At 41.9% G+C, this 12,962-nt stretch overlaps 1 protein-coding gene across 8 annotated transcripts in view; it reads right to left on the bottom strand.

The window, feature by feature from the left end:
* Positions 1–8,910, bottom strand: part of SHLD1 (shieldin complex subunit 1) — a 65,823-nt gene extending 56,913 nt beyond the window's left edge. For 5 of the 8 annotated variants that reach the window (XM_064475860.1, XM_064475861.1, XM_064475862.1 and 2 more), the window contains exons 1-2: positions 8,848–8,910; positions 2,859–3,040 (exon numbers count right to left, since the gene is read on the bottom strand). In XM_064475860.1, the coding sequence (XP_064331930.1) occupies positions 2,859–3,036 (178 nt within the window). In that variant the 5' untranslated portion in view covers positions 3,037–3,040; positions 8,848–8,910. Of the gene's footprint in view, positions 1–2,796; positions 3,041–8,847 lie in introns of all 8 variants that reach the window. The other 3 variants (XM_031434226.2, XM_064475864.1, XM_064475863.1) reach the window with 2 other exon arrangements.
* Positions 8,911–12,962: the final 4,052 nt, after the last annotated feature.

The following is a 12,962-nucleotide window of genomic DNA, read 5'->3' as shown; positions in this document are numbered from 1 at the left end:
GAAGGTCAAGCTCAAGCTGTGTGGGGGGAGGGGGAGCGGACTGTGCAGAGGCGGAGGTGGGGAACCTAAACAGGATGCATTCAAGGACATCAAACGCACAGTCCCAAATCTCTACTCTTCCTGCCCTTGATTCCAGAAATTGAGACTTTCCTTTAGGTTTAGGCTCAGTACTCTTAATTTAAAAAAAAAATTTTTTTTTAACTAAGGTATAATCAGTTTACAATGTGTCAATTTCTGGTGTACAGCGCAATGTTTCAGTCATACATGAATATACATATATTCATTTTCATATTCTTTTCACCATAAGCTACTACAAGATATTGAATATATTTTCCTGTGCTATACAGTATACACTTGTTTATCTGTTTTACATATACCAGTCAGAATCTGCAAATCTCGAACTCCCAGTTTATCCCTTCCCACCCCTCTCCCCACTGGCAACCACAAGTCTGTATTCTATGTCTGAATCTGTTTTTGTTTTATATGTAAATTCATTTGTCTTTTTTTTTTTTTTAGATCTCACATATGAGTGATATCATGTGGTATTTTTCTTTCTCTTTCTGGCTTACTTTACTAAGAATGACATTCTCCAAGGCCACCCATGTTGCTGCAAAGGGCATTGTTTTATCATTTTTTATGGCTGAGTAGTATTCCATTGTATAAATATACCACAACTTCTTTATCCAGTCATCTGTCAATGGACATTTAGGTTGTTTCCATGTCTTGGCTATTGTAAATAGTGCTGCTATGAACACTGGGGTACAGGTGTCCTTTTAAATTAAGGTTCCCTCTGGATATATTAGGCTCAGTACTCTTAAACAAAGAACTTCCTGTAAAAGCTAACACTTGAAGCTGCAGTCAGTGTTTTCTAGTCTGGTTAAGCTTCAAATTGTTTTGAGAGATTTTGATGGTGACACAGGAAGGCTGTGGACACCTGAGCGACAGGAGGAGGCCCAAGCAGGGAGAGAAAGTGAAAAGAACCAGGACTCCGAGGGCACAAACAAGGAGTGACTCACCTGTGTGTGTGTGCCTTACAGAAGCAGCACGGAGTTGAGACCGCTGCACAGGTGTCTATAACTTACTCTGCACCCATCAAATGGCTGACAGTCTGGCCACGTCTCTGGCACTTACACATTTGAACTTTTATTCTGGGAGGCAGAGAAAATGTGACAATCTCTTCCTCCAACGCTGATCACACTATGGGGCTAAATTCAGGCCTCACATAATTCGGGGCTGCCTCTGACCCCAACCCTTATACATGGAACTTTCCAAAGTTATCCATAACCAGCCGTAAGCTACGTGTTTGTGGGGAGGCCCACCACATGCCAGGGCCTAGGCCTCACACACACTCACCCTCGTTATGCTGACCCACAACAAGGCAGGTGCCGTGGTCTCCATTTCATAAACGAGGAAACCAACACAGAGAGAAGCCAAGTGACTTGCCCACGGCCAAACCACAGAAAGCAGCAGAACCAGAATTCAAAGCAGACAGTCTAACCCAGCACCACCACAACCACCACCACTGACACCATGCAAAATGGTCATCTCGGCATCAGAGCGCTCCTTCCCGTGCTTAGACCTGTGTGAGGGTTTCCAAAAGAACCTTTTTTTTTTTTTCCGCATGAAATGTCTCAATTTTTAACAGATACTCCAATACAAATATTCCAGTGGTCAATTCACTTCAAATCCATAACAGTTGCTTCCTTAGGGAAGGAGAGGAGTGTAGAGGCAGCAGGATGGGAGGGGAAGAGGAATGGTTAAATGAACTAATAACCTGAGTCTGGAAAGAAAAAGGATAAGGCGTGATCTAATTCTCGGTAGGAACTAGATTAAACTGGAGGCTGACTGATCCTGATTATTCTATGTCCTGAAAGTCAGAACAGAATCTTTACACGGTGTTTGAAAGTTGTTTCCTCCCCACAGAATGCTTAAGGACAACGACAGGTACACACGCTACTTACTACCTATATTGAACTCATCATCCTTAAGGTCCACATTTTCTTAGAACCTGAGTGCTCTTTAAAAATATTTTTTTGGGGTTTCTTAATATTAATAACAACAATAATACTGCAAAAAATAGTAACAATTGACTGAGCACCCATGTTCAGCAAACATCATGATAGGTCCTTTACATTGTTCCCCAAGTGAAACCTAACTCACCAAGGCAAGCATTTTCATCTCCATTTTGTAGATGGTTCTGGAGCTCAGAGGGGTTAGGAAACATGACCCAAGTCACACAGCCAGTAAGTGGCAGAGCTTTGAATCCAGGTCTGTGGACCTCTGGGTCTGGATTAGGCAATAAACACAGAGGGGAGGGGCTTTACAGCCAGAGATGGTCACTAACTATGCCAAGGAATTACCATTAAACTTATCGATAATAGACTTTTTGGCAATTTAATCAGGGAAACTTGTAGAAAAGTTGTTACCTAAATCCAGAGTATATTTCTGAAGAGGAATACTAAAATCCCAATTACTGTTACCTATGACACACCACAGGGCCACGTGGCTATTTTCTGAGGTTTTAAAAGAAAAAACAAACAAACAAAAAAACCAATTCCACTCTCTCCCTACTGAACCAAGTGCTCCCTGGCCTCTGAATGCCTCTGGATGGAGATCAGAAAGAGGCTCAGACAAAAAGCCTCCAGGAAATGGCTCCTGTCATGGTTACACCAGGGAGGCTATCCTTTGAAGTCTCTCCCAGCAGTTTTGCTTAGATAAGATGTTTTTCTACCCGAGACAATGAATCACTCCTCAAAGACCTGCTGTTAGAAGAGAGAGAAGCAAACTATCACATACCTCTACACGTCAGGATTTTGCTTGTGTTTTAGTGTTAGTTTGTTCTCAACTCTGCTTCTTACCTGGATCCACATCAGAAGAGCACGGCATAGAAAGGGCTTCCGCAGAACCAAGAGCCTCACTGTTGGCCTCCTGGCTGGGTCTCTGCAACACGTAATCCCTTATGTCATAAACTGATGGCAGGTCCAAAGCACTGCTCTCCTCCGACTGGCCGTCTGGAGTGGCTTCCTGGGCTGCCATGGTCCTGCCATGGAAAAAAATAAAAGTTCAGTACAGAAGGCATGGCGAACAGGAGCCACCATTATAGTCATGGCTTAAAGCGCCTTAAAAGCCAAACAACAGAACAGTAGAACCAGACTAATTTGCTTTCCTGTTATTAATGGCCTTCCTTGTCTTTACTTTAGATCCAGTGTGCGTTTACCATGTTTATTCATCATGAGATACTCAGCACAGAAAGAAACCATGAATAATTCCAGTCGGAAAATAAACTGCATGTCTGATAAGGATGAAATACTGCCCAGCACTAAACTTCAAGGACTACACGGATACTTAATGAACAGGGAAACTGTTCGAGGATGTATTAAATGGAAAAAGGTTTTTAAACTATAGGTGGGGGCTGATTTTATTTAAAAAGCCAGATTTTATAAAATAAAATACCACATGGATTCTGTGTGTATGAAACACACAAACCTATAGCTAGGGAAGAAACCAAGTCTGGAAGGGTGTATTCCAAATTAATTTCAGTGGTAATTAATTCAGTGGTTTCATTGCTGGGTAGTGAGATTACAGGTGATTTGCATTTTCTTCCACAGCCTTCAGACAACTGTTACCATGCCAGGACCTGGGGATGCAAAGGTGAATGTGACAGAGGCTTCCTTCACGTTGCTCAGGTTGGGATGATCCAATCACAGAGACAGTGTTAACACAATGACAAGGTGGAGAGGAGCCCAGAAGGAGGCAGTAGGCTTCCTGGTGGCAGTTGTCCCCAGGCATGAGGCTTGGCCAGGCCATGGCCAGGGGACAGCATGAACCCCAGAAGAACCAGTTTGGGCAACACAAGCAGCATGGGGTGCTGAGAGTCCAAAGTGAGAGTTAAGGACAGTGACACATCGGGTAACTGAGGAGGGACAAACCCTGTGGTCTAGAGTGGACGGCATGGGGCCTCTGCTCTTCCTGTGCCGGCTCTGGGAAGGACAGTAAGGCCTGGATGCTGTCAGCAACTTGGATACACAAAGTCTCTAGCTGAGCTCTGGAGACTTCAAAGGTGGCTTATTGGGTTCAGCATTCAGACATTTCCTGTTAAAAACTGGGTGTTCCTTACCCTTTCTGGGTTGATGTCTACCTGTGGGCACTGGGTTCTCTACTGGAGGACTCTCTGCAGTGCATCCAGCCCTGCCCAACTCTCTATAAGTTAACTGTGGGCCTGGGGAGATCCCAGACCCTCTGCTCCCCTCTGCCTCTTAAGTTGTTATCAGTAAGTCTTATAGTCAACACACATCCCCAGCCACCATGCACCCTGCAGAGGAGTTGCATGGTCAGATCTGCAGATCTGGCAGCTGGACAGCAGGGGGATTTGCAAGGGCCTCAGCCCGGTGGCAGCACTGTCAGAAGCAACAGGAATTCATTCGCCTGCAGTGGTCCCAGTGTGAGTGGAAGGGCATGTGAACCAGGGCAGGGCGCCACCAGTCAGGAGCAGGGGCAGACTGGGGACATACTTAGGAATGAGAATGAGAGCCGAGCTTAGTAACTAACTGGATAAAGGGGCTAAAGAGGAACTGAGAGTCAACAAGGAATGGCAGCTTTGGCGATTGGGTTGCAATATCAACTGAGTCAGAGAAGACAAGGGAATGAATAGGCTTGGGAGGAGCAGGTATTCCAAATTATGGAATACTATCCAGCTGTTAAAACGACAGAACTTGAAAGATGCATGTTTGAATGACAGAAGCAATTTCAGAATAAGACGAACAGTGTAATATGACTAGTTAACATTTATTGAGTGCTTGTTGGATGCCAGGCATTGTGCTAATAACAGCTTCACCTGCAACAGCCCTGGAAGCAGGTGATCCTGTTACCACCCTCACTCGCAGTCCCACCGTCAGCCCGAAACACAGAGTGAGTAACTCACCCAAGGAAACCCACCTAGAAGGAACCAATCTAGGATGAACCCAGCTCCAAGCCCTCCCAGCCTTCCCGGCCTGCACGGCCTCCATCCTGCAGCGTGAGCCACTGCCTGATCAGGCAAAGACAAGGGGTGTATAAAAACAAATCAACAGACAGACCTGGCAAGACCCTCCTTGTCTGGAGGCACCAGTCACATGCTATTGTGGACATTTGCTCAGGCAGAGAGCGAGCCAGGACACCAGCTGATTGCTTCTGACAGGAGTGAAGTGATCAAGGTTTCCCAAAGAAGCAAGAACATCCTGTCTCTTCACACATGCTATATCAGCCAACCAAGCCTGAAGTTTCCGCAAACTCTTCTGCTGCAGGCATCTGTGGCTCCTCCTCCTGCCCACCTGTTACCAAACACTGCCCTGGAGGCTTCTGGAAGGTCAATGAATGACATCTGCATACCCTGCCTGCCTGCAAAGATGCCTCAAAATCAAGCATTAATAGAAGGTACGGCGGGACAGGGAGGGTATAGCTCAGTGGTAGAGCGTGTGCTTAGCATGCACTTGGTCCTGGGTTCAATCCCCCGTATCTCCATCAAAATAAATAAATAAATAAACCTAATTTCCTCCCCCCCAAAACAAAAGCAAACTAAAATAAAATAAGATATTTATTAAAAAAAAACCCAGAAGTTATCATTAGTGATATGAAATGAAAGGAATCCTTTTTGAAAATAAAGAGCACCTTGATGTGACATCTGTCTTTTCTTTTAGAATCACTTATATTAAATGTCAAATATATTCCAAACTGGGCACGTGAGCAAAAAAAAGCCTACCAAAAGGCAGAATCCTGTTTATGACAAAGTAAGTACCTGTGCATGTAAAAATTATTTGAGACGCAATGAATTTACACAGGAGAAAGCAGGCAATAGGGACAGACGAGACCCTTTTTACAGTCTGAAGCCACATAGGCCGGCAAGGAAAATGCAGTGATTATCCTCTGCCCCAAAACTTCTGTTATGTGGTTCGACTTCCTTCTCCAGAAGTGCTTATTTTCCTCTCTTAAAAGTGCCTTAATTACAAATCTAAATATTCTTTCCCAGTCCTGGGGATTATAGGATGCCCCGGGACTGCAGGGACAGTACATAAAGCCCTGCTTACCAAGAGAATTCCCATTACCATCTTCCCAGTACTCTACATATTTGCACAAACCTACCAATACAACTCAGTCCGAGTCCACGTAAAAGAAGTAGTTTAACTTCATTTACTTTTTTTTCAATTAAGCCTCTTTCCTCTCAGTACTTTAAATGAAAAATTTCAAACAAAAGAAAATTTGGAAGAATTATACAATGAACATCCAAATAGCTACTTCCTAGATTTCTTTATTCTTATTCATTTAAACAAACAAGAACAAACAGTTCACCTGTTTCTTCTACCCCCAACTTCTGTCAACCACTAATCTTTTTCTTTATCTGTAACAATATATACACACATATATACATTACATATATATAACTTTTTTCAGATTTCACATATAAGAAAGATCATAAAGTATTTGTCTTTCTCTGACTTATTTCATGTAGCATAATGCTCTCTGGGTCCATTCGTGTTGTTGCAACAGCAAGATTTCATTCTTTTTTATGGCTTTGTATGCTGCAGGCATAAAGGCTCTCCACCAGATTCTCTCATGACCCCTGCTTCTTCCCACTGCATTGTCTTTCCTTCTCTTGGGTAACTCTTCTGAAAAATGGAAGCAGAAGGAACACTTCCGAATTTACTCTACAGTCCAGTATTATCCTGACAGCAAAACTAGACAGAGATATCACAAGAAAACTACAGACCAATATGATAAACATAGACACAAAAATCCTTGACAAAATCCTAGTAAAATGAACCCAGCAACATCTAAGAAGGATTATACTCCACAACCAAGCAGAACTTATTCCGGAAATGCAAAGTTGCTTTAACATGTGAAAATCAATCAATGTAATATACTATATTAGTAGAATAAGGGACAAAACCCACAACAGATAAACACACACACATGCGCGCGCACACACACACACACACACACAAAATCACTTGACAAAGTCAAATATCCATTCATGATCAAAACACTCGACAAACTAGGTACAGAAGGGAACTTCTTTAATCTGATAAAGGGCATTTTTGAAAAACCCATAGCTACCATCACTTCAAGGTGAAAGACCGAATACTTTCCCCTTAGATCAGGAACAGTTCAATATTATCTGCTCTCATCACTTCTATTCAACATTGTACAGGAGATGTTAGCTGCACTATTAGGTGAGAAAATGAAATAAAAGCCTTCCAGATTGGAAAGAGAGAAGCAAAACTATTTTCTATTAGCAGAAGACATGATCTTGTGTATAGAAAGTCACAACGAATCCACTTAAAAAAATGGCTAGACTAATTAAACAAGTTAAACAAGACTGCAGGATACAAGATCAATATAGAAAAATCATTTGTATTTATAAACACTAGCAATGGACAATCTGAAAATGAAACTAAGAATATAGTTTCACTTACAATAGCATCAAAAAGAATAAAATACTTAGGTATACTTTTTTTTTTTAATTTGTAAGGCATGTACACTGAAAACTTTTAAAAATGTTGAAAGAAACTGAAGATCTAAATGAGTGGAAAGACATCCTGTGTTCACAGAATGGAAGACTATTTTAAAATGGCAATATTGCTCAAATTGATGTATAAATCAATGCAATTCTTAATGAAATCTTACGTGGATTTTTTTTTTCCTTTTCGCAGACACTGACAAAAATTCGTATGAAAATGTAAGGGACCCATAATACCAAAACAATCTTGAAAACTAGGAACAGAGTTGGAGCACTGATAGTTTCCGATTTAAAAATCAGCTACAAGCTGCAGTAATTATGATTATGTAACTGGAAAAAGGACAGACATGTATATCAATGGAATAAAACTGACTGTCCAGAAGTAAAATGTTATATTTACGCTCAATAGATTTCCCACAGAATGCCAAGACAATTCTGCAGGGCCAGAACAGTCTTTTCAACCCTGGGACAACTGAATATCCACATACAAAAAGGTAAAAATGCTCAAGTACTTTGGAAAACAGTTTAGCAGTTCCCCAAACGGTTAGTCACACTTGGGTCGGGAAATTCCATTCCTAGGTGTTTGTCTGCTCAAGAGAAATAAAGACTTATGTCCACACAGCTTTTACACAAATGTTCACAGCAGCTTTATTCATAATAGCCAAAAAGTGGAAACAAGCCAAATGTCCATCAGCTGACGATTGGATGAATAAAACGTGGTATATGAATACAAGGAATAGTTTCCAGCAGTAAAGGAATTAAGTTCTGATACAAGCAACAAGAACTTTTAAAGCACCATATTTAGTGAAAAGAGCTAGTCAAGAAAGGCCACGCATTTTATTTCCACTTAAATCAAATATGCAAACTGACAAATCTCTAGAGACAAAAAGTAGACTAGTAATTACCTAAGACTGAGAACTCTAGTGAATGGAGAGGGACTGCTAATGGGTACAGGGCTTTTCTTTTGGGTCATGAAAACAGTCTAAAATTAACCTGTGGTGATGGATGCACAATTCTGGGGATATATGAAAAACACTGAATTTTACACTTTAAATAGGCAAATTTTATAATGTGTGAATCATATCTCAAGAAAATTGTTTTTTTGTTGTTGTTGTTGTTTGTTTTTAAAAAAGGGACCTAACCGCATGTAGCTCCACACGCAGCCCGCACATTCTGGGTCTTGCCCAGAGCACTGGCTGCCGGGACCTCGTGGAGTCCGGGGAGGAGAAATTTGGGAGTGTGCCAGGGAAAGCAGCCATAACTTCCCCATTATGGAGAATGGTCTCATGCCTTGTGGAGACCCCCTCCCTCACCCCCCAATCCAAGTCACTCCTGAGTCCATAGAGAAAACTGACCCAGAAAAGGCGCCAGATCTCGATTACACTCACCACCCTGCCACAGCAGCAGCCCCGAACCGGAAGCGGAGGCGCCATATTTGTTATGGGAAAAGCGAAGTTTGAACGGAAGTCGTCGGAACCATCTTTGCTGAGGGCAGTGAAGGGCAAGGGAAGGCAGCTGTGGTCGTCGTGACTGAGGGCACTGAGCCAGCCAATTATACTTTCCATGCATGGCTAGTTTGAGCAATTTCTAGAGGTTTATTGATAAATGTGCTTGGTGGACACAAAAGGGAACAGGAAAAATATTTTACAATTTTTGAAACTTAAATGTCTACATTAAAAAAACATAAAAAGTAGAGAGAAAGTAACAAAGAGAACGTTAATATTTAAGTATGTTGCATGCAGTTAGCTGTATACAACTTCCAGAACTGCAGGGCCACTGAAAAGAGAATGAGGGTTATTGTTCCACTTCACCATTTTATGAAGTGTCTTCTACACTCACTGCCTCCTATAGGTGCCTACATTGAGATAGAACCCCATAAATTAGGAGCCCTACACTTAGGATGAATATTTTAAATAACACTAACTGAGCTTTGGCCAACTACATACCAGATACTCTAAGCTTAAAACATCCTAGCTGACTTACTGACGTTTCAAAGGCAAATTTAAAGACACAATTAGAAGTAAAACTGACTTTCCTTCACATTCAGACAAACCTAACACAGCAACAGTAAATTTCATTTTCCTTCCAAATTTGTGCTTTGAAATCAGTGTATAATTTTGATTTTCACTTTTTTTCCATGTAATATATCTCATAAAAGCATTCTTTCTAAGTAACATGACAGATTGTAATTAGAAAAAGCCTGGAATGACATTGTTACTGTCCTGTTTGTTTTAGAAAATGACAAAATTCAAATACAATTGAATAACATTAATTATCCGGATTACTATGCAACCATTAAAAATGATTTTTAAAATAGCAAAAGAAAATCTGAGGTGGGGAGGGTATAGCTCAGTGGTAGAGCACATGCTTAGCCTGCATGAGGTCCTGGGTTCAATCCAGTACCTCTATTAACATAAATAAATAAACCTAATTATCCCTCACCTAAATAAATAAATAAATACATCAAAAAAAAAAAAAAAATCCTAGACCATGCATTGCAATCTCAGTTTTCATGTCTCTTTAGTCTCCTTTAACCTCTGTTTCTCAGTCTTTCTTTGTATTTCTTGGCATTGACATTTTTGAAGAATACAGGTCAGTTATGCTGCAGAATGTCTCTCAGTTTAAGTTCGATGCTGTCACCTGGTTCTCAATGGCATTGAACATTGCTGATCACTCCTTCTGTCTGCAAAGCCCTTTTCCCTGTGTTTCTCTGATACCACCTTCTTCCAATTTTTCCCTTTCCTCTCTCAAAAGTCCATCTAAATCTCCCTTACAAGCTGTTCTTTCTCTTCAATGTGGACCTCTCTCAGGGTTTTTGACTTTTGTCCTATTTCCTTCTGTGCAGATGATTCCCAAATTTCTAAGCCTAGTTCCCTCCTAAGATTCAAATTAACATATCCTCCAGCACCTTTAACTCAACCTCCCTGTACCTCCCAATTGATGTGCTTCTGTTACCCAAACACTGGGTTTGCCTTTTGGTGGGTGTTGAGCCAAAAGACACAACCAAGCTAAAGACTGGGAGAAGGAAAGATTTATTACTTGCAGCAAGTAAGGAGAACACCAAGATTTTTCCCAAATCAAAACTGGAAAATATTTAAGCTAAGGGTACATGCATATTCATGAAGGGGCTTGAGCAGAGGCTAATTCAACATAGAATTGGGGCAGAAGTCAACAGGGTCCAGGCTTTAGATGATTGAAGTCATAAGGATCAGTAAAGGTGGACATCCCTTAGGTTGCAGTTGATCTGGTGGTTGAGCCCTCCAGGGGAGCTTAAATTCTGCAGAACAGCTCAAGAAAGGGCTTGAGGCTAATCTTTACCACTGAAACAGTACTGGGAGTCTTTACAACAGATTCATTATCTTTACTGTTGTAACTTCTCTTACCTGATGACAGTCATTTGTTCCTGCATTTTTTTGTTCCCTTAAGATCATTAATTGTTGAGACCTGTTAAAAGGTAAGCATTTTGGCCAGGCTTAGATCACAAAATGGCTTAGCCCCAAAATGACTTCTCTTATGTCAAGAAAGCCATGCCTGGTTCTTTCTCTGGGGACTCCCCCCGCCCCTCCATGTATCCCCTTACACTCCTACCCCAGAATCTCCTGTCTCAGTGAGTTGGATGATTTCGTTGCCAAAGACAAACTTTTTTCTCCTCCTTCGTTAGCATGTTATCCATAGTAATCAAAGCCTCTCTTGCAGATTCTTCGGTTACCAAACTCAGGTTCACATGCTCGCCCCTCGAAAAGCCAATACTCGAGAAACAAGCACTGATTGGAAAGGAAGGGTTGCTTTATTCAGGAGGCCAGTCACCTGGGGAGAAGGTGAGCTCAGGTCTAAAAACCAAATCTGAAGATTCTGCTAGACTATTTTACAGATAGAAAGGGTAAGTTAGGCACAGTTAATCATCTGGGTAGGGGGACAGAGTTAATTATCTTCTACTGGTGCTCAGTCTGACGTTACCATCCTCCACTTGGGTGGAGGCGTTAGTTCCTGCAGAAGAATTCAAAGATATTACATGTATTCCTTGAGGAGGAACCAGGACCTGTTTTATCCCTGCACTGTTGTTTGTTCATTGCTCCTCCTTTGTTTTTGCATTCCCTCCCTTCCCTGATTAGCAGCTGTTTGAATCTGCCCTTTGGAACTCAGGGAAAGTCTAGGAGGCTGGGCCTCTTTCCTAAAAACAAGAAACAAGGATATGGAGAGCATTTGTACCTGGGAGGGCCCCCTATGGCCCTGTTTGGCTTCACTTTCTCTTAAAGATCTATTGACTTATCTTTTCATTCTCTCTGTCCTCACTGCAGCTTTCTGGGTACAGTTCCCCATTATCCACCACCTTGATGACAACAGTTTCCTGACTCCACTGCAGCCAGAGTTTTCTTTTTAAAATGAGGAGTAGTCACCACTCTTGCCCTCAGCCTAAAACTCAGATTTCTTAACCAGGCTTAGAGGACCTCCACTTTTTATCTCCCTTTACTATCCCTCAACCCTCTGAGACAGGAGGGAAGGGAGCAGGGCATAGCCATTCAAGAAATGACATGGCAATTAACACCAAAATAGTGGAAGATTCAACTCCCAGTAGGCCTTGAGGCTCAAGATGGCAGGAGATTTCGCTTTTAGTAGACTTTGAGCTTCATTACACGCCCATTGTAATATATTAACATGGTAAATGGCACTCCCATAGGCGCCATGATGGCTTCGAGGCTAACCTTGAAAGAGTAAAAGGGTGGGTTCTGGCACAATTCCTGGGAATCTCAGCCCCTTCCCCCAAAAGTAATTGGAATAATCCTCCCACTTGTTAGCATATGAAGCTACTGAGCCCATAAAAATTAGCAACACTGCCTTGTGGCCTTTTGCTCCCTCGTATTCCAAGAATTCCAACCCCCACACCTCAGGGCCATTCTCTCATCTTTTGAAACAGCCTATACTCTATGCAGTATGTACTTCTCTAAATAAATCTACCTTTATTCAACTGTGGCTCACTCTTGAATTCTTTTCTGTGCAAGCCAAGGACCCATGCTTGGCGGCTCTCGTCCCAGGGGCTCCACTGAGACCTGGGGCACGGCCCTCCTCTCGCCCCACATTTGCTTTTCCTGTATCACTTTTTCTCACCTCTGAGCTTTTACTTATACAATTTTCTACTTTAGGAGCACTCTTTTCTTGTCTTCTTTTGTCTCTCATGTTTCCAATCTCAGTTTAGGGAATTCTTCCAGACACCTTCTCTGACTGGTCAAGTGTGAGTTTGTTGTCCCTCCCAGGAAAGCTGACATTCCTCCATTTACCTTGATCACTCTAAAGTCCTTTGCCCTTCTTATTTCTTCCACTAGACGTTAAGTGCCTCAAAGGCAAGTACCACGTCTATTTCATACTTGTAATCCAGAGCCCAGCCTAGTGACTCTCATGTCAGTGCTCAAGAAAGTGCTGTTATATGCAGGAATGAATAAATCTCTTCCCACATTTCCTGCTTTCCCCAATC

The sequence above is a fragment of the Camelus dromedarius genome, chromosome 18 (assembly GCF_036321535.1).
Source record: "Camelus dromedarius isolate mCamDro1 chromosome 18, mCamDro1.pat, whole genome shotgun sequence".
In the NCBI taxonomy this organism is placed as follows: domain Eukaryota; kingdom Metazoa; phylum Chordata; class Mammalia; order Artiodactyla; family Camelidae; genus Camelus; species Camelus dromedarius.
Note: the sequence above shows the minus strand (reverse complement) of the source record. Positions and strands in the feature narration are given on the sequence as shown.